The sequence below is a fragment of the Oncorhynchus keta genome, chromosome 1, assembly GCF_023373465.1.
Source record: "Oncorhynchus keta strain PuntledgeMale-10-30-2019 chromosome 1, Oket_V2, whole genome shotgun sequence".
NCBI classification, from domain to species: Eukaryota; Metazoa; Chordata; class Actinopteri; order Salmoniformes; family Salmonidae; genus Oncorhynchus; species Oncorhynchus keta.
In genome coordinates, this window is record NC_068421.1 from 95,272,455 (window position 1) to 95,292,653 (window position 20,199).

General features: G+C 44.4%; 1 protein-coding gene and 1 long non-coding RNA gene across 3 annotated transcripts in view; both read left to right on the top strand.

The window, feature by feature from the left end:
- Positions 1-13,784: 13,784 nt before the first annotated feature.
- LOC118374205 (angiomotin-like 2a) overlaps positions 13,785-20,199 on the top strand; it is an 18,043-nt gene continuing 11,628 nt past the window's right edge. The window contains exons 1-3 of one of the 2 annotated variants that reach the window (XM_052467355.1): positions 13,785-14,058; positions 16,957-17,775; positions 18,077-18,257. In XM_052467355.1, the coding sequence (XP_052323315.1) occupies positions 17,033-17,775; positions 18,077-18,257 (924 nt within the window). In that variant the 5' untranslated portion in view covers positions 13,785-14,058; positions 16,957-17,032. The remainder of the gene's footprint in view (positions 14,059-16,956; positions 17,776-18,076; positions 18,258-20,199) is intronic. The other variant, XM_052467358.1, reaches the window with a different exon arrangement.
- LOC127908649 (uncharacterized) overlaps positions 19,757-20,199 on the top strand; it is a 1,096-nt gene continuing 653 nt past the window's right edge. The window contains exons 1-3 of the long non-coding RNA XR_008067883.1: positions 19,757-19,959; positions 19,994-20,095; positions 20,164-20,199. The exon at positions 20,164-20,199 is cut by the window's right edge and continues 653 nt beyond it. This is a non-coding gene — a long non-coding RNA (uncharacterized LOC127908649). The remainder of the gene's footprint in view (positions 19,960-19,993; positions 20,096-20,163) is intronic.

Here is a 20,199-nt window from a genome sequence, read left to right on the forward strand (position 1 = left end):
GAGATCTTACCTAGCTTGATCAAGAGATCTTACCTAGCTTGATCAAGAGATCTTACCTAGCTTGATCAAGAGATCTTACCTAGCTTGATCAAGAGATCTTACCTAGCTTGATCAAGAGATCTTACCTAGCTTGATCAAGAGATCTTACCTAGCTTGATCAAGAGATCTTACCTAGCTTGATCAAGTCAAAACAGATCAATTACATTTTAATTTGCCTCATTTTGTTTTTGCGATTTGTTGTGGATGTTAACGCTCGTAATTTAATCAAATTGATAAGTTTAGACAAGGGCCAGTATTCAATCCGATCGCGTCTGTTGACAATACGTCATTTAAAGGTCATTTCCAATTGAGACGACAAAATGCAGTGTTACATTTACATTTACATTTAAGTCATTTAGCAGACGCTCTTATCCAGAGCGACTTACAAATTGGTGCATACACCTTATGACATCCAGTGGAACAGCCACTTTACAATAGTGCATCTAAATCTTTTTAGGGGGGTTTGAAGGATTACTTTATCCTATCCTAGGTATTCCTTAAAGAGGTGGGGTTTCAGGTGTCTCCGGAAGGTGGTGATTGACTCCGCTGTCCTGGCGTCGTGAGGGAGTGTGTTCCACCATTGGGGGGCCAGAGCAGCGAACAGTTTTGACTGGGCTGAGCGGGAACTGTACTTCCTCAGTGGTAGGGAGGCGAGCAGGCCAGAGGTGGATGAACGCAGTGTTACCGTGAATGCAGACTTTGTGAAGTGGGGAGGCATTAAACAAATACATTGTCAACAAGCGCGATCGGATTGAACCCTGGTCTAAACCTTAGATGCCACTAGATTAACTAGATTCATTTCTCAACCCCCCCCTCTGGGACTCCCAAATGTTTTTTTATGTTGTTGTAGCCCTGAACTAAGTCACCTGAGTCATCTAGTCAAGGCCTTGATGATTAGTTGACAAGTTGAATCAGGTGTGCTAGCTCCGGAGTAGATGAAATACATGGAACGGCTGAGGGTCCCTGAGGAGAGGTTTGAGAACCATTAGAACCAGAGGCACATTTCTCCTTTCAGTGTTTTTAATACAGATAATATAATTTATAACAACGTTGTGTTGGGATGAGGACTTCCAACATTTGAACAGAAATGTGAAGAAAAAAAATAAGAATTAATTACCTTCATAAATAATCACAAAGGAATGGTGTTGTGGGCCAAACAAAAGTTGTTTATTTTTCCCCTGAGACGGTGACGCTCAGAACCTTTAAATAGTTTTCATGGAACACTAGGCATAATGGAATGTTGGACCCTCATGTAGCAGCCACTAAAAAGCTTGCACTGACATACACATTGACACGCACTGACATAACTATCGTACTTTTCCACCCAGATTGTTCCATTGTTGCTCTGATAACAAGGTAAGAGGTAACCTGACTTTCATTTTCCACTTGAAATTGTAACTGTAAACGTTTGATGAGATTTCTACTGTCAACAGCATATTCTGTAAAACTCGTCTACCAGGTCACATACTCTATATCAACTTTCCATCACATAGCCTAGTTATCAGAAATCAAGCATAGTTTTTTTTCTTTTTTTGTCTGTTTTTCTCAGATCCATGCTTTCTGATTGTTCAATTGTTGATAACAAGATAACATAGAGGCAGTACATACACTGAGTGTACAAAACATGAACAACACCTTCCTAATATTAAGTTACACCCCCCCCCCCCTCATCTTGGGACATGGATTCTACAAGGTGTCGAAAGTGTTCCACGGGAATGCTGGTCCATGTTGTCTCTACAAGGTGTCCAAAGCGTTCCACAGGAATGCTGGTCCATGTTGTCTCTACAAGGTGTCCAAAGTGTTCCACGGGAATGCTGGTCCATGTTGTCTCTACAAGGTGTCCAAAGCGTTCCACAGGAATGCTGGTCCATGTTGTCTCTACAAGGTGTCCAAAGTGTTCCACGGGAATGCTGGTCCATGTTGTCTCTACAAGGTGTCCAAAGCATTCCACAGGAATGCTGGTCCATGTTGTCTCTACAAGGTGTCCAAAGTGTTCCACAGGAATGCTGGTCCATGTTGTCTCTACAAGGTGTCCAAAGCGTTCCACAGGAATGCTGGTCCATGTTGTCTCTACAAGGTGTCCAAAGCGTTCCACAGGAATGCTGGTCCATGTTGTCTCTACAAGGTGTCCAAAGCGTTCCACAGGAATGCTGGTCCATGTTGTCTCTACAAGGTGTCCAAAGTGTTCCACAGGAATGCTGGTCCATGTTGTCTCTACAAGGTGTCCAAAGCGTTCCACAGGAATGCTGGTCCATGTTGTCTCTACAAGGTGTCCAAAGCGTTCCACAGGAATGCTGGTCCATGTTGTCTCTACAAGGTGTCCAAAGTGTTCCACAGGAATGCTGGTCCATGTTGTCTCTACAAGGTGTCCAAAGCGTTCCACAGGAATGCTGGTCCATGTTGTCTCTACAAGGTGTCCAAAGCGTTCCACAGGAATGCTGGTCCATGTTGTCTCTACAAGGTGTCCAAAGTGTTCCACAGGGATGACGGCCCATGTTGACTCCAACGCTTCCTACAGTTGTGTCAAGTTGGCTGGATGTCCTTTGGTTGGTGGAACATTCTTGATGAACACAGGAAACTGTTGAGCGTGGAAAAAACCCAGCAGCGTTGCAGTTCTTGACCAACTACCATATCCCCCATTTCAAAGACACTTCAATATTTTGTCCATTCACCCTCTGAATGACACACACACAGTAAAAAATACACGTCTCAATTGTCACAAAGCATTAGGAAGTCTTCAACCTGTATCCTCCCCTGCACTTACATTGGTTAAAGTGGCATCAGTAAAGGATCATAGGTGTTCCTAATGTTTTGTACAGTCAGTGTATTTCCCCTTTAACTGCACCTGTAAATGTTCTAGGTTGTTCTACGAATCAAACAGCATCTTCTAAAGTCTATCAACTTTCCATGGCATTACACCAGTTATCAGAAACTGCCTATCACAAATCAACTGAATCATAGCTTCATCTTTCAGTGTGCCTTACGTGTCTCTCCAGTTAACTGCCATTGAGTCAACAGCATTCAACAGGCTCTAGTGTTACCTGACCCCACCTCTGTCCTCACCTCCATCTGAAACACAGAGCAGCTCTTTGTCCTCTAGTCAGGACTGATGCCTCCAGAATGACTTCACTATTCCCTTCACGGTGTACCGGTCTATGGGCCCTGGTCAAGAATACAGTGTGCACTATAAAGGAACTGGGTTGCTATTTGGGACAGCTTCTGGTTCCCTGAATGGCTCTATGGCTCCAAAGGCTTCTATTGTTCTACTGCAGCAGAAGTAAAAAAAAACATTTGAATCTGCCTTTGAAAGCTGCAGTCAAAACCACATTTTAAGCATCAATAGACATTCAAAGAGCCTGTGTACATCAATGGAGATCGTCACAGAATGGTGGGTCTTTACCTCTCCTCGTTATACACAGGCAGTACACCTGGCTGGCTAGATGGACAGGCAGTACAGCTGGCTGGCTAGATGGACAGGCAGGACACCTGGCTGGCTAGATGGACAGGCAGTACACCTGGTTAGCTAGATGGACAGGCAGTACACCTGGCTGGCTAGATGGACAGGCAGTACACCTGGTTAGCTAGATGGACAGGCAGTACACCTGATTAGCTAGATTGACAGGCAGTATACCTGGCTGGCTAGATGGACAGGCAGTACACCTGGCTGGCTAGATGGACAGGCAGTACACCTGGTTAGCTAGATGGACAGGCAGTACACCTGGCTGGCTAGATGGCCAGGCAGTACACCTGGCTGGCTAGATGGATAGGCAGTACACCTGGTTAGCTAGATGGACAGGCAGTACACCTGGTTCGCTAGATGGACAGGCAGTACACCTGGTTAGCTAGATGGACAGGCAGTACACCTGGCTGGCTAGATGGACAGGCAGTACACCTGGTTAGCTAGATGGACAGGCAGTACACCTGGCTGGCTAGATGGACAGGCAGTACACCTGGTTAGCTAGATGGACAGGCAGTACACCTGGTTAGCTAGATGGACAGGCAGTACACCTGGCTGGCTAGATGGACAGGCAGTACACCTGGCTGGCTAGATGGACAGGCAGTACACCTGACTGGCTAGATGGACAGGCAGTACACCTGGTTAGCTAGATGGACAGGCAGTACACCTGGCTGGCTAGATGGACAGGCAGTACACCTGGTTAGCTAGATGGACAGGCAGCACATCTGGTTAGCTAGATGGACAGGCAGCACATCTGGTTAGCTAGATGGACAGGCAGCACACCTGGTTAGCTAGATGGACAGGCAGTACACCTGGTTCTGGGTGAGACCGTTGAGGACAGGCCTGATGGTTCTGGGTGAGACCGTTGAGGACAGGCCTGATGGTTCTGAGTGAGACCGCTGAGGACAGGCCTGATGGTTCTGAGTGAGACCGTTGAGGACAGGCCTGATGGTTCTGAGTGAGACCATTGAGGACAGGCCTGATGGCTCTGGGTGAGACCGTTGAGGACAGGGTGAGACAGTTGAGGACAGGCCTGATGGTTCTGAGTGAGACCGTTGTGGACAGGCCTGATGGTTCTGAGTGAGACTGTTGAGGACAGGCCTGATGGTTCTGGGTGAGACCGTTGAGGACAGGCCTGATGGTTCTGGGTCAGACCGCTGAGGACAGGCCTGATGGTTCTGAGTGAGACCGTTGAGGACAGGCCTGATGGTTCTGGGTCAGACCGCTGAGGACAGGCCTGATGGTTCTGAGTGAGACCGTTGAGGACAGGCCTGATGGTTCTGAGTGAGACCGCTGAGGACAGGCCTGATGGTTCTGGGTGAGACCGTTGAGGACAGGCCTGATGGTTCTGAGTGAGACCGCTGAGGACAGGCCTGATGGTTCTGAGTGAGACCGTTGAGGACAGGCCTGATGGTTCTGAGTGAGACCGTTGAGGACAGGCCTGATGGTTCTGAGTGAGACCGTTGAGGACAGGCCTGATGGCTCTGGGTGAGACCGTTGAGGACAGGGTGAGACCGTTGAGGACAGGCCTGATGGTTCTGAGTGAGACCGTTGTGGACAGGCCTGATGGTTCTGAGTGAGACCGCTGAGGACAGGCCTGATGGCTCTGGGTGAGATAGTTGAGGACAGGCCTGATGGTTCTGAGTGAGACCGTTGTGGACAGGGTGAGACAGTTGAGGACAGGCCTGATGGCTCTGGGTGAGATAGCTGAGGACAGGCCTGATGGCTCTGGGTGAGATAGCTGAGGACAGGCCTGATGGCTCTGGGTGAGATAGTTGAGGACAGGCCTGCTGATGGCTCTGGGTCAGACCGTTGAGGACAGGCCTGATGGCTCTGGGTGAGACAGTTGAGGACAGGCCTGATGGTTCTGAGTGAGACCGTTATGGACAGGCCTGATGGTTCTGAGTGAGACCGCTGAGGACAGGCCTGATGGCTCTGGGTGAGATAGTTGAGGACAGGCCTGATGGTTCTGAGTGAGACCATTGTGGACAGGGTGAGACAGTTGAGGACAGGCCTGATGGCTCTGGGTGAGATAGCTGAGGACAGGCCTGATGGCTCTGGGTGAGATAGTTGAGGACAGGCCTGCTGATGGCTCTGGGTCAGACCATTGAGGACAGACCTGATGGTTCTGAGTGAGACAGTTGAGGACAGGCCTGATGGTTCTGAGTGAGACAGTTGAGGACAGGCCTGATGGTTCTGAGTGAGACCGCTGAGGACAGGCCTGATGGTTCTGGGTGAGACCGTTGAGGACAGGCCTGCTGATGGCTCTGGGTCAGACCGTTGAGGACAGACCTGATGCTTCAAGCCCATTGCATCTTGGAGTTGTAGTCTGTACAGGAGAACATGGCCCTCAGTGTAAATGTGTATCCTTGCCCCATGGGTAAATGTTATACCAGACAGGACAAAGTATTTTATTTGAAGGGCTTGTTTGAACTTGATGGTTGAGTGTGGAATGCCCTGAGTCAGCATTGCAAGACAGCAGGTGCTGTACAACTGTAGAACTCAGTTCAGTTGTGCTGCTAGCTGTTACAACACAGACATACTTGAGTAAATGTTGTTTATCTCCAACTCTTCGACATAATCCTCATAGCGGGCTGGTATTTGTTTAGAGCAGTTTCTGAGTGTGTCCCGTGCCCTTGCAACAAGTAACAATGAGCTGTTTCTCTATTCAGCATCTTAATATGCCAGAAATGACAACAATCTGGGGGGGTTTTAGGGAGAGAAAAAGCAATTGATTATTGTTTTTATGGATAATTCTTTGCCTTTTTGAGGTGATACCTTTATCTGTGGTGTGAATTACCACATGGTCTTTGGCAAATTAATGTGAGAAAAAAAAGTAGCTATTGTTTATTCCATCACAAAACATTGTATCAAAAACAGCTATATACTATATACAGCTATATACAGAATATACTCCACTCCTTCCTTACGCACTGTTGTAGAACAGTAGGACTCCATAGTGCTGTTCCCGAACTCATTAATCCGCTTCCGGATCTAAATAAACACCCAGACATTACTGTCCCTACAGAAAGCATTTGATGTTTATGGATTTGAACACGCATGCAGCCCTATTGTTCATCAAGAAAAAAAAGCCAATTTAAATGGAAAATATCAGCGACTACGAGCCAGTACTTTCTCGAGACAGATGGGTTACCTCCCACAATGTTGTGAATGTGCGGCAGGTATCCTAGCCATTAAGAGTGTTGGGCTACGCGACCGGGAGACTCATGGGGCGGTGCACAATTGGCCCAGCTTTGTCCGGGTAAGGGGAGGATGAGACAAGGGACATCCTTGTCTCATCGCACACTAGTAACTCCTGTGGCGAGCCGGGCGCAGTGCACATTGACATGGTCGCCAGGTGAAACGGTGTTTCCTCGGACACATGGGTGCGGCTGGCTTCCGGGTTGGATGGGCAATTGTGTCAAGAAGCAGTGCGGTTGGCTTGGTTGGGTTGTGTTTCGGAGGGGCGCGTGGCTCTCGACCTTCGCCTCTCCCGAGTCCGTACGGGAGTTGCAGCGATGAGACAAGACTGTAACTACCAATTGGACGCCACGAAACTGGGGAGAAAAAAGGGGTGAAAATACAACAACAACAACAAATGTTGGGCCAGTAACCGAAAGGTTGTCGGTTCAAATCCCTGAGCCGACTAGGTGAAAAATCTGTCCATCTGTCCTTGAGCAAGGCACTTAATCCCTAATTGCTCTGGATAAAACTTTGCTAGATGACTCAAATGTAAAGGTGCTGTTGCCCTGGGACTGCCAGTATGTATAGTATTACAGATATACCAGTATGTGTAGTATTTCAGATATACCAGTATGTATAGTATTACAGATATACCAGTATGTATAGTATTACCATTACAGATATACCAGTATGTATAGTATTACAGATATACCAGTATGTATAGTATTACCATCTACAGATATACCAGTATGTATAGTATTACCATCTACAGATATACCAGTATGTATAGTATTACAGATATACCAGTATGTATAGTATTACAGATATACCAGTATGTATAGTATTACAGATATACCAGTATGTATAGTATTACAGATATACCAGTATGTATAGTATTACCATCTACAGATATACCAGTATGTATAGTATTACCATCTACAGATATACCAGTATGTATAGTATTACCATCTACAGATATACCAGTATGTATAGTATTACAGATATACCAGTATGTATCGTGTTAAAGATATACCAGTATGTATAGTATTACCATCTACAGATATACCTGTATGTATAGTATTACAGTTATACCAGTATGTATAGTATAACAGATATACCAGTATGTATAGTATTTCAGATATACCAGTATGTATAGTATTACAGATATACCAGTATGTATAGTATTACAGATATACCAGTATGTATAGTATTACAGATATACCAGTATGTGTAGTATTAAAGATATGTATAGTATTACCATCTACAGATATACCAGTATGTATAGTATTACCATCTACAAATATACCAGTATGTATAGTATTACAGATATACCAGTATGTATAGTATTTCAGATATACCAGTAGGTATAGTATTACAGATATACCAGTATGTGTAGTATTACAGATATACCAGTATGTATAGTATTTCAGATATACCAGCATGTATAGTATTACAGATATACCAGTATGTATAGTATTACAGATATACCAGTATGTATAGTATTACAGATATACCAGTATGTATAGTATTACAGATATACCAGTATGTGTAGTATTACAGATATACCAGTATGTATAGTATTACCATCTACAGATATACCCGTATGTATAGTATTACAGATATACCAGTATCTATAGTATTACCATCTACAGATATACCAGTTTGTATAGTACTACAGATATACCAGTATGTCTAGTATTTCAGATATACCAGTATGTGTAGTATTACAGATATACCAGTATACATAGTATTACAGATATACCAGTATGTGTAGTATTTCAGATATACCAGTATGTATAGTATTACAGATATACCAGTATGTATAGTATTACCATCTACAGATATACCAGTATGTATAGTATTACAGGTATACCAGTATGTATAGTATAACAGATATACCAGTATATATAGTATTACAGATGTACCAGTATGTATAGTATTACAGATATACCAGTATGTATAGTATTACAGATATACCAGTATGTATAGTATTACAGATATACCAGTATGTATAGTATTTCAGATATACCAGCATGTATAGTATTACAGATATACCAGTATGTTTAGTATTACAGATATACCAGTATGTATAGTATTACAGATATACCAGTATGTATAGTATTACAGATATACCATTATGTATAGTATTACAGATATACCAGTATCTATAGTATTACCATCTACAGATATACCAGAATGTATAGTACTACAGATATACCAGTATGTCTAGTATTTCAGATATACCAGTATGTATAGTATTACAGATATACCAGTATGTATAGTGTTAAAGATATACCAGTATGTATAGTATTACAGATATACCAGTATGTATAGTATTACAGATATACCAGTATGTATAGTATTACAGATATACCAGTATGTATAGTATTACAGATATACCAGTATGTATAGTATTACAGATATACCAGTATGTATATTATTACAGATATACCAGTATGTGTAGTATTTCAGATATACCAGTATGTATAGTATTACCATCTACAGATATACCAGTATGTATAGTATTACAGATATACCAGTATGTATAGTATTACAGATATACCAGTATGTATAGTATTACAGATATACCAGTATGTATAGTATTACAGATATACCAGTATGTATAGTATTACAGATATACCAGTATGTATAGTATTACAGATATACCAGTATGTATAGTATTACAGATATACCAGTATGTATAGTATTACAGATATACCAGTATGTATAGTATTACAGATATACCAGTATGTATAGTATTACAGATATACCAGTATGTATAGTATTACAGATATACCAGTATCTATAGTATTACAGATATGCCAGTATATATAGTATTACCGTCTAAAGCTAGTATACTGGCTCCATGAGAGGCCATAGGTTACTGTGTTTTTCTGGCAGGATATTATGTCAACAGTCACAAAACAGACAGTTTCAGGATGTGTCGTCCAAACGTTGTTACAACCCTCAACTACACAGATTGTAAAAAAACAAACAAATGAAGAACACCTTCCCAATATTGAGCTGCACTCCCCTTTTGCCCTCAGAAGAGACTCAATTCGTCAGGGTCATGGACTCTACAAGGTGTTCGAAAGCGTTCCACAGGGATGCTGGCCCATGTTGACTCCAATGCTTCCCAAACTTGTGTAGAAGTTGGTTACATGTGCTTTCGGTTGGTGCACCATTCTCGATACACAGGTGAAACTGTTGAGCGTGAAAAAATCAGCAGACTAGTGTCGCCTGGCAACTACTACCATACCGTTTTAAAATTGAGCAGGCACTTGAGCGCGACTTGCAGTAATGAGTGCATACAGTACTAGTCAAAGGTTTGGACACACCTACTCATTCCAGGGTTTTCCTATATTTGTACTATTTTTCTACATTGTAGAATAATAGTGAAGACAACAAAACTATGAAATAACACACATGGAATCATGTAGTAATAAAAGAAAATGTGTTAATTAAATCAAAATAAGTTTTATATTTTAGATTCTTCAAAGTAGCCCACCCTTCTTTGTCTTGAGGACAGCTTTGCACACTCTTGGCATTCTCTCAACCAGCTTCACCAAGTGGATCTAACAAGTGACATCAACAACGGATCATAGATTTCACCTGGTCGGTCTTTTTCATGGACAGAGCAGGTGTTTCTAATGTTTTGTACAGTCGGTTTATTTCCACTTAACTGTAAAATGTTTATTTTTTAGGTATTTCTACTACTCAGAACAGAATCTCTTATCATATGACCCTAGTTATCAGAAACGGCCTTCTAAAACTAGGGAAGTTACTAGCTCTGTACAAAATCGTGTTTAGCCTAATTAAGGTGTAGGTTACTAAGCTTTCTGTGGGCTTGTTATGTAAAATAACAGGCAGTTACAGGAGCTGGCTGAATGAATGCACGATGTGACAGTTGGCCCTCAACTGACTTGCAAATTACCAGGAGGTCATTTGACTATGTGATGGTGAAATGTGGGTGTTTCAGACAAGACAAGGGTCTATGTCGTTTTGACAGAGTCGGCAAGTTGAGGCTTGTTACAGACACAAATGCAAGAACCACAACCTGAAGAATAAACCTGGCTAAAAATAAGTCCCTTCTCACCTTTGTTAGCATGTAGCCACTAGCCATCAGCCAGGCTAGCTGATCCTAGGGCCTAGGCAGCATCCTCCTCTCAGCCAGGCCAGCTGATCCTAGGGTCTAGGCAGCATCCTCTCTCAACCAGGCCAGCTGATCCTAGGGCCTAGGCAGCATCCTCTCTCAACCAGGCCAGCTGATCCTAGGGCCTAGGCAGCATCCTCCTCTCAGCCAGGCCAGCTGATCCTAGGGCCTAGGCAGCATCCTCCTCTCAGCCAGGCCAGCTGATCCTAGGGCCTAGGCAGCATCCTCTCTCAACCAGGCCAGCTGATCCTAGGGCCTAGGCAGCATCCTCTCTCAACCAGGCCAGCTGATCCTAGGGACTAGGCAGCATCCTCCTCTCAGCCAGGCCAGCTGATCCTAGGGCCTAGGCATCATCCTCCTCTCAGCCAGGCTACCTGATCTTAGGGCTTAGGCAGCTTCCCCCTCCACCAACCAGGCCAGCTGATCCTAGGGCCTAGGCAGCATCCTCCTCTCAGCCAGGCTAGCTGATCTTAGGGCCTAGGCAGCATCCTCCTCTCAGCCAGGCCAGCTGATCCTAGGGCCTAGGCAGCTTCCCCCTCCACCAACCAGGCCAGCTGATCCTAGGGCCTAGGCAGCATCCTCCTCTCAGCCAGGCTAGCTGATCTTAGGGCCTAGGCAGCATCCTCCTCTCAGCCAGGCCAGCTGATCCTAGGGCCTAGGCAGCATCCTCCTCTCAGCCAGGCTAGCTGATCTTAGGGCTTCGGCAGCTTCCCCCTCCACCAACCAGGCCAGCTGATCCTAGGGCCTAGGCAGCATCCTCCTCTCAGCCAGGCCATCTGATCCTAGGGCCTAGACAGCATCCCCCTCTCAGCCAGGCTAGCTGATCTTAAGGCCTAGGCAGCATCCTCCTCTCAGCCAGGCCAGCTGATCTTAGGGCCTAGGCAGCATCCCCCTCTCAGCCAGGCTAGCTGATCCTAGGGCCTAGGCAGCATCCTCCTCTCAGCCAGGCCAGCTGATCTTAGGGCCTAGGCAGCATCCCCCTCTCAGCCAGGCTAGCTGATCTTAGGGCCTCGGCAGCATCCCCCTCTCAGCCAGGCTAGCTGATCTTAAGGCCTAGGCAGCATCCTCCTCTCAGCCAGGCCAGCTGATCTTAGGGCCTAGGCAGCATCCCCCTCTCAGCCAGGCTAGCTGATCCTAGGGCCTAGGCAGCATCCTCCTCTCAGCCAGGCCAGCTGATCTTAGGGCCTAGGCAGCATCCCCCTCTCAGCCAGGCTAGCTGATCTTAGGGCCTCGGCAGCATCCCCCTCTCAGCCAGGCTAGCTGATCTTAGGGCCTAGGCAGCATCCTCCTCTCAGCCAGGCTAGCTGATCTTAGGGCCTAGGCAGCATCCCCCTCTCAGCCAGGCTAGCTGATCTTAGGGCCTAGGCAGCATCCTCCTCTCAGCCAGGCTAGCTGATCTTAGGGCCTAGGCAGCTTCCCCCTCCACCAACCAGGCCAGCTGATCCTAGGGCCTAGGCAGCATCCTCCTCTCAGCCAGGCCAGCTGATCCTAGGGCCTCGGCAGCATCCCCCTCTCAGCCAGGCTAGCTGATCTTAGGGCCTAGGCAGCATCCTCCTCTCAGCCAGGCCAGCTGATCCTAGGGCCTCGGCAGCATCCCCCTCTCAGCCAGGCTAGCTGATCTTAGGGCCTAGGCAGCATCCTCCTCTCTGCCAGGCCAACTGATCCTAGGGCCTCGGCAGCATCCCCCTCTCAGCCAGGCTAGCTGATCCTAGGGCCTAGGCAGCATCCCCCTCTCAGCCAGGCTAGCTGATCTTAGGGCCTTGGCAGCTTCCTCCTATTCAGCATGTGTGTGAAGAATGCAGGACAGCAAGGACCAGGGGGTTGGTGTTGGTTAGTCCTGGGTAACATCCCAAATGGCACCCTATTCCCTATATACCCTATATAGTACATGGATCCTGGTCAAACTTAGTGCACTAAACAGGGAATAGGCTGCCATTTGTGGTGATGAAGGTGCTCCCATGCAGCAGATGGCAGGGCTGTCCCCCCCTCCCCTCCTCTCCTCTTGGTCATGTCTGCTGTGAGGAGAACAATGCATCTCTTCTCTCAGAGCTAACCCTGATTAGGGAGGGGACATGGTTTTCACCCCCAGACAGCTGGCAGGCAGCGGGCCTCACACACCCGGCTGGCACACACCCCTCACAGGCATACACACACACACACACACACACACACTCCACCATGTCCACACAGACATAGACTCCACAATTACCCGGCACGGGCCTCAGCTTAAATATTTACCAGGCACATGCAAATAAAAGGCCTTTAAATAAAAAAAATAAAAAAATAACAATCAATGATGCTTCACTTTAACGTGAAATGTTCACTGCTGCTCATCTCCAGCTTCCATGTCTAGTATATGTTACTACGTTAATTAATGTTATGTTTTGGATTTTAGCACAGAAACTTGTTCCTGAATTGCAGGTAGGTCAGTAAGCTTGATCCAAGCAGTTCATTTGCCATGCATGGTTTATTAATCAAATCAATCCCATTTATTTTATAAAGCCCAGCAGTTGATGTGTTATAGGGGTTGCTCGGATTACATTTTCCACAAGGACAATAAAACAATGGGCAAAATCACGATAGAATATTTCATGATAGAATATTTCTTGATATAATATTTCTTGGTATAATTGTGTATGGTAAACTATATGAGGAGTTTATAATGTTGTGAAAATTAAAGTCCGTTTAAAACTAATGCTCTGCTTCACAATAGTGCCCCGATTTTCTCTTTCTAGTCACAGCGTGCTATAGCTAATTACTTCATCTCCCCAACTGCTCACAACAACGAAACGCTTTACATTACACAGGCAGGCGACTACCAGCTGTCTCTCTGCTATGTGCACGGTGCTGCTCAGCTCTGCTCTGCGGTCCCGACTCTACTCGCCCTGCCCCCTTTTCTCGCTGTGCGCGCTGCGCTCTGCGGTTCTGATCTCTGAGGGACTCCGAGCTCTCGCATTCCAACCATTCCAGTCTCCGCGAACAATCGGCCCTCAGTTATTTATGAGCAGCGCTTTCTCTCTCTCTCGACTCAGTCTGTTGTGAAAGCTTCTCGGAGACGCACACCGTAGCAGTGCACTCTCTCAGCGGAACGTAGTATACTCGGGATACGAATTTATACTTTCCAGTTATAGGAAGTTCTATTAGGATTACATTACGTTTAAAATAAATATAAACGATATAGACCTACGGCGTCCACAACTTGTTTCCGTGATGACAATGTAAATAGGTAAGATTATAGTTTTGCTGCTTTTTTTTAAATGAGTTACTTTACGCATGGTGGGATAGGTCTTTCAAAGTAGGACTTTAGGCGCAAATTCATTTTTTTCCCCCCTTTTGACTTTATTATAAGACCAAAATAATATGTGGATAGATTGTAAGAAAGGATAGTTAATGTTGTAATAGTTGTCATTTTAATTCACAATCACACACACACACACATGTAATAAGTAGGAATGTCGGCTTTGGTCTGTGATCATGTCTGTCTAAGGAGCCGCTGTAGACAATAGAGACTTTATTTGAACTTTAATGGCGCTGCTTATCAATTGGTTTATTGGGCTATATGTTTTATGTTCCTCGTTGAGACAGGAATGTTGTCGGACATGGGGAAGCAGCAGTTTAGTTCACGCTCTCTCTATTCATTGTGGCTATGTGTGTTGGCCATAGAGGCTATAGAGAATTTAGTCCCACATATACACACCATTTAGATTGTATAGTAAACAACACGCAATAAATAGCCTCAATGAATGTGTGGCCTGATATCTGTCATAATATGTGAAATGTTCTGGAAAGTAAAAAAAAAAAGGCCAGGTTAGCCTAGTGGTTAGAGTGTAGAGGTGGCAGGGTAGCCTAGTGGTTAGAGTGTAGGGATGGCAGGGTGGCCTAGTGGTTAGAGTGTAGGGACGGCAGGGTGGCCTAGTGGTTAGAGTGTAGGGACGGCAGGGTGGCCTAGTGGTTAGAGTGTAGGGACGGCAGGGTGGCCTAGTGGTTAGAGTGTAGGGACGGCAGGTCAGCCTAGTGGTTTGATTGTTGGACTAGTAACCGAAAGGTTGCAAGTTCAAATCTCCGAGCTGACAAGGTACAACTCTGTTGTTCTGCCCCTTAACAGGCAGTTAACCTACTGTTCCTAGGCCGTCGTTGAAAATAAGAATTTGTTCTTAACTGACTTGCCTAGTTGAAAAAAAATTACAAATAGTGATTAGGCAATTGATTGGAATCTGCAACGTTTGCAGCAGGAAATGACTGACTCAATATAATAATATCCACAAATAAACTGTCCCTTAACTACAATACTTCTCGTTTTGGGCTTTTCAAAAATAATCTATAGCATATGGCATGACCTGCTAATATAAGCCCATGCTATTCAGAGCGTATGGTATGCTTGCATTTATGCTACCCTAAACGCAATTTAGAATTGCCCATACCATACATAATATATTGACATATATTTCAAATACAAATATGGAATATATGTACCAATATTTGAAATACACATCTAAATATATGTCTATGTCACATATTTTATATAAATATACATGTTTACATGTATTTACATGTTTACATGTTTACAATTTACATGTTTATTTTTTTATTTGATTTTTATTTTTTTTAATAAATATGTTTTAATATTTTTTACATGTGTAAATATATTTACGAGTATTGCTTATCCATATATGGTAGTGTGCATTTTACATACATGTGCTATTCATATATGTACATGTATTTAACAAAATATATATGTATTTAACATTATGCATGACTATTTATGGTCAATATATTTCTATATGAATAACACATATTTTTTATATATGAGTAATACATAGTTCATAATGTATGGTGATATGTGTGTAAGAAATGTAATTAAATGCATGTCAAAATGCAACATAAAAACCACAAAGAATTAACACAAAAAAATGGATTGCTTCCATTTTTGAGCTCAGAAAGCGACTGCAAGGTCACATCTGAAAAACAAAATATAGTGTACAAATGACCTCTGTGCACTTATCAACTCTATTTATAAAATAAGATCTTTAGACAAGTGAACAGAAACTCAGCAGGGAAAAAAAAAATCCACACAAGATTTTTTTTTAAATGAAGGGTTAATGTTTGACTACCCAATGAGATCGGGCTACCTGACTTGGTTAGGCTCCACTGTTAGCAAATGTTCAGTCGGAGCCAGTTGCAGGTTAGGTGAATTACAAGTTAGGATAACTAAATTGGCAGGTTAGGTGAAGTAACGTGCCGGGTTAGGTGAATTCATGTGGTAGGTTGGAATAATTCGGTTAGGAGAAGAGTTAGGGTAAGGATTAGTCGACCACATGAGTTAGCCAGACTTAATCAGGTCGTGACAAATGTTCATGAACATCAAATTGATACTTACTATGCAGATTCCATAACCTCCAGTGTCCATTTTCAGACTCACAACTTGACAGTTACCCTGTGAATAATGCAGAGATAGAAAGTCAGTGAAACATTTACAAGACTAAGAATTAGGGGTTAATGTTTAGGAACTAGCTAGCTAAATTATACAAAACATTAACTTACATTGGTAGGGGTCTGTCCATTGGGAGTTGAGGCTCCAGAGGCTTATAAACAGTTCTGATGTTGCTTCCAGCGACAGTTTGGACACTCGGTAGAGTGAGTGTTGCAACCCGAGGACAGGTTTTTACGCGCCATGCGCCTCAGCACCTCGGCGGTCTCGTTCTGTGAGCTTGTGTGGCCTGCCACTTCGCGGCTCAGCCGTTGTTGCTCCTAGACATTTCCACTTCGTAATAACAGCACTTTACAGCTCTAGCAGGGCAGACATTTGTTTGGAAAGGTGGCATCCTATGACGGTGCCATGTTGAAAGTCACTGAACTCTTCTGTAAAGGCCATTCTACTGCCAATGTTGGTCTATGGAGACTGCATGGGTAGCGGGTGTGGCTGAAATCCACTAATTTAAATGGGCATCCACATACTTTTGTATATATAGTGTATGCTTTTTGATGACATTATATCATTATGAGATGACTATTAGATCGTGTAAGGGGGTAATGCATGATCAATTATAACGGCATCATAGTGCATTATAAGACTTGTAGATGTAGTATTTGATTTAGCTAATTCTCTTTCTGCTCCTGTCTCTAGATCTGTGGTTAACTAATAATCCAAAACCACCAGTTCAACACAGCACATTCACTTAAATATTCTCTGATTGACTAAGATGAGAACTGCTGAGGAGTCTTCTGGTACGGTCCTGCACCGTCTAATCCAGGAGCAGCTCCGTTACGGGAACCCCACGGACACCCGTACCCTCCTGGCCATCCAGCAGCAGGCCCTGCGTGGAGGCAGCAACAGCAGCGGAGGAGGCGGTACCGGATCACCCCGCTCCTCTCTGGAGAGCCTGACCCAGGAAGAGTCCCAGTTCATCCACATGTCCACCAGACAGGACCCCCAGGGTCAGGAGTACCAGGGGGACTACAAACACTGTGAGAGGGACTCCGTGTGTCACCTCTACCAGCTCCACAGACACGGAGAGGAGCTGCCCACCTATGAGGAGGCCAAGGCTCACTCTCAGTATCTGGCCTCGGTAGGAGCCCAGCGCGGTCAGGGGCTTGAGGTGATGGATCACCAGGGAGGGGGCCAGTGGGATTTGAAACGGGAGCACGCCCGCTCCCTCAGTGAACGGCTCATGCAGCTCTCCCTGGAGAGGAACGGTGGATCGTGTGGATCCAGAGACAGTCTGCCCCTCAGCTCAACACAGAGTTACCCACAGCTTTCCAATGGCCACTGTGGGCCTGTTGACCACCAGGGACCAGAGTCTCTCCAGTACCCCGATCAGAGGGGACCTCCCCCGGATTACTACCCCTTCCTGGTCAGGCCTCCTGGATACATGCTCAGCCACTCACAGGAGACACACGGACACTACCACCAGGAACCCCCTCCCCCATTCCACTCCCAGCACAGGTAAATAGAACACACACACAAGACAAGCCAATATGAATGACATTATATGGAATATGGGTTCCCAGTTCATTTAAATAATTTCTATAATTAATTTTTATTTTGCCTTTCTTTAGCCAGGTAAGTCATGGAGAACGAGTTCTCTTTTACAATAACGACCAGTATCCCTGTGTTATCTATATGGGATGAATATGCCCCAATGACTCTACTTGGTTATAACCACGTGAATGATACAGTTTGATTCAATGATTCAAAGTATTATAGATATAGATGTAGACTCCATCCTCTCCTCTATTCTCCTTAGGTATGAACCTGCCCATGCCCAGATGATTCGCCACAGTGTCCAGTCTGGTCCAGAGGTCTACATGAGCCACGCCAACCCCAGTACCCACAACAACAGTGCCCAGATGGACCTGTTGAGGGAAAATGAGAGACTAAGGAAAGAGCTGGAGGGGTACAGCGAGAAGGCTGCCAGACTTCAGAAGGTGAGAGACTACTTGGATACGTCCCAAATGGCACCCTATTCCCTATATACGGTGCTTTGCAAAAGTATTCACCCCCCTTGGCGTTTTTCCTATTTTGTTGCATTACAACCTGTAATTTAAAACACGTTTTTTATTTTGGATTTCAACAAAGAGACCAATGATAACCCTGAAGGAGCTGCAAAGTTCCACAGCGGAGATTGGATTATCTGTCCATAGGACTACTTTAATAAGCCGTACACTCCATAGAGCTGGGCTTTACGGACGAGTGGCCAGAAAAAAAGCCATCGCTTAAATAAAAAGAAGCAAACACATTTGGTGTTCGCCAAAAGGCACGTGGGAGACTCCCTAAACATATGGAAGAAGGTACTCTGGTCAGATTAGACTAAAATGTAGCTTTTTGGCCATCAAGGAAAACTCTATGTCTGGCACAAACACAACAACTCTCATCACCCCAAGAACACCATCCCCACGGTGAAGCATGGTGGTGGCACCATCATGCTGTGGTGATGTTTTTCATCGGCAGTGACTGGGAAACTTGTCAGAATTGAAGGAATGATGGCGCTAAATACTGGGAAATTGTTGAGGGAAACCGGTTTCAGTAATTCCAGAGATTTGAGACTGGGATGGAGGTTCACCTTCCAGCAGGACAATGACCCTAAGCATACTGCTAAAGAAACACTTGAGTGGTTTAAGGGGAAACATTTAAATGTCTCGGAATAGCCTAGTCAAAGCCCAGACCTCAATCCAATTGAGAATCTGTGGTTTGACTTAAAGATTGCTGTACACCAGCAGGGACCCATCCAACTTGAAACAGCTGGAGCAGTTTTGCCATTGCTGCAAAAGGTGGCTCTACAAAGTATTGACTTTGGGGGATGAATTAGTTATGCACGCTCAAGTTTTCCATTTTTTTTGTCTTAATTTTTAATATTTATTAAAATATTTTGCATCTTCAAAGTGGTAGACATGTTGTTTAAATCAAATTATACAAAACCCCAAAAAATCTATTATAATTCCAGGTTGTAAGGCAACAAAATAGGAAAAATGCCAAAGGGGGTGAATACTTTCACTAGCCACTGTATTGCACTACTTTACATTTACATTTAAGTCATTTAGCAGACGCTCTTATCCAGAGCGACTTGCACTACTTGTGACCAGAGCCCTATGGGTCCTGAACAAAATGGCACCCTATTCCCTATGAGCCCTGGTCTAAAGTAGTGCACTATAAAAGGTATAGGATGCCATTGGGGACACAATCCTAATTAGTAACCTTGAATGACTCTGTCACAGCATACAGCATATAGGAGTCTGACTGCTTGTAACATAGTTTATTGACAGTAATAGTTATGAGTATCATTACAATAGATAAGCATGAATAGGTTTTTATTTCTAAGCCCTGTTGGCTCACAGAGGGTTTAGAGGTAGATAGGGAAGTATACACCTGTGTGTGTGTGTGTGTGTGTGTGTGTGTGTGTGTGTGTGTGTGTGTGTGTGTGTGTGTGTGCGTGCGTGTGTGTGTGTGTGTGTGTTTGCCAATGCTGCATATCAGTGAGATTAGCCCTCTAGCTGTGCTGTAGCAGGAATGTGCACCGTGGTCAGACCACAGGGACTTTTCTGTTAATTCTGGAATCATTCATTTCTAGTAACAGACAGAGACTCATACATACACAGGTTATTTTAGTAACAGACAGAGACTCATACACAGGTTATTTTAGTAACAGACAGAGACTCATACCCAGGTTATTTTAGTAACAGACAGAGACTCATACACAGGTTATTTTAGTAACAGACAGAGACTCATACACAGGTTATTTTAGTAACAGACAGAGACTCATACACAGGTTATTTTAGTAACAGACAGAGACTCATACCCAGGTTATTTTAGTAACAGACAGAGACTCATACCCAGGTTATTTTAGTAACAGACAGAGACTCATACACAGGT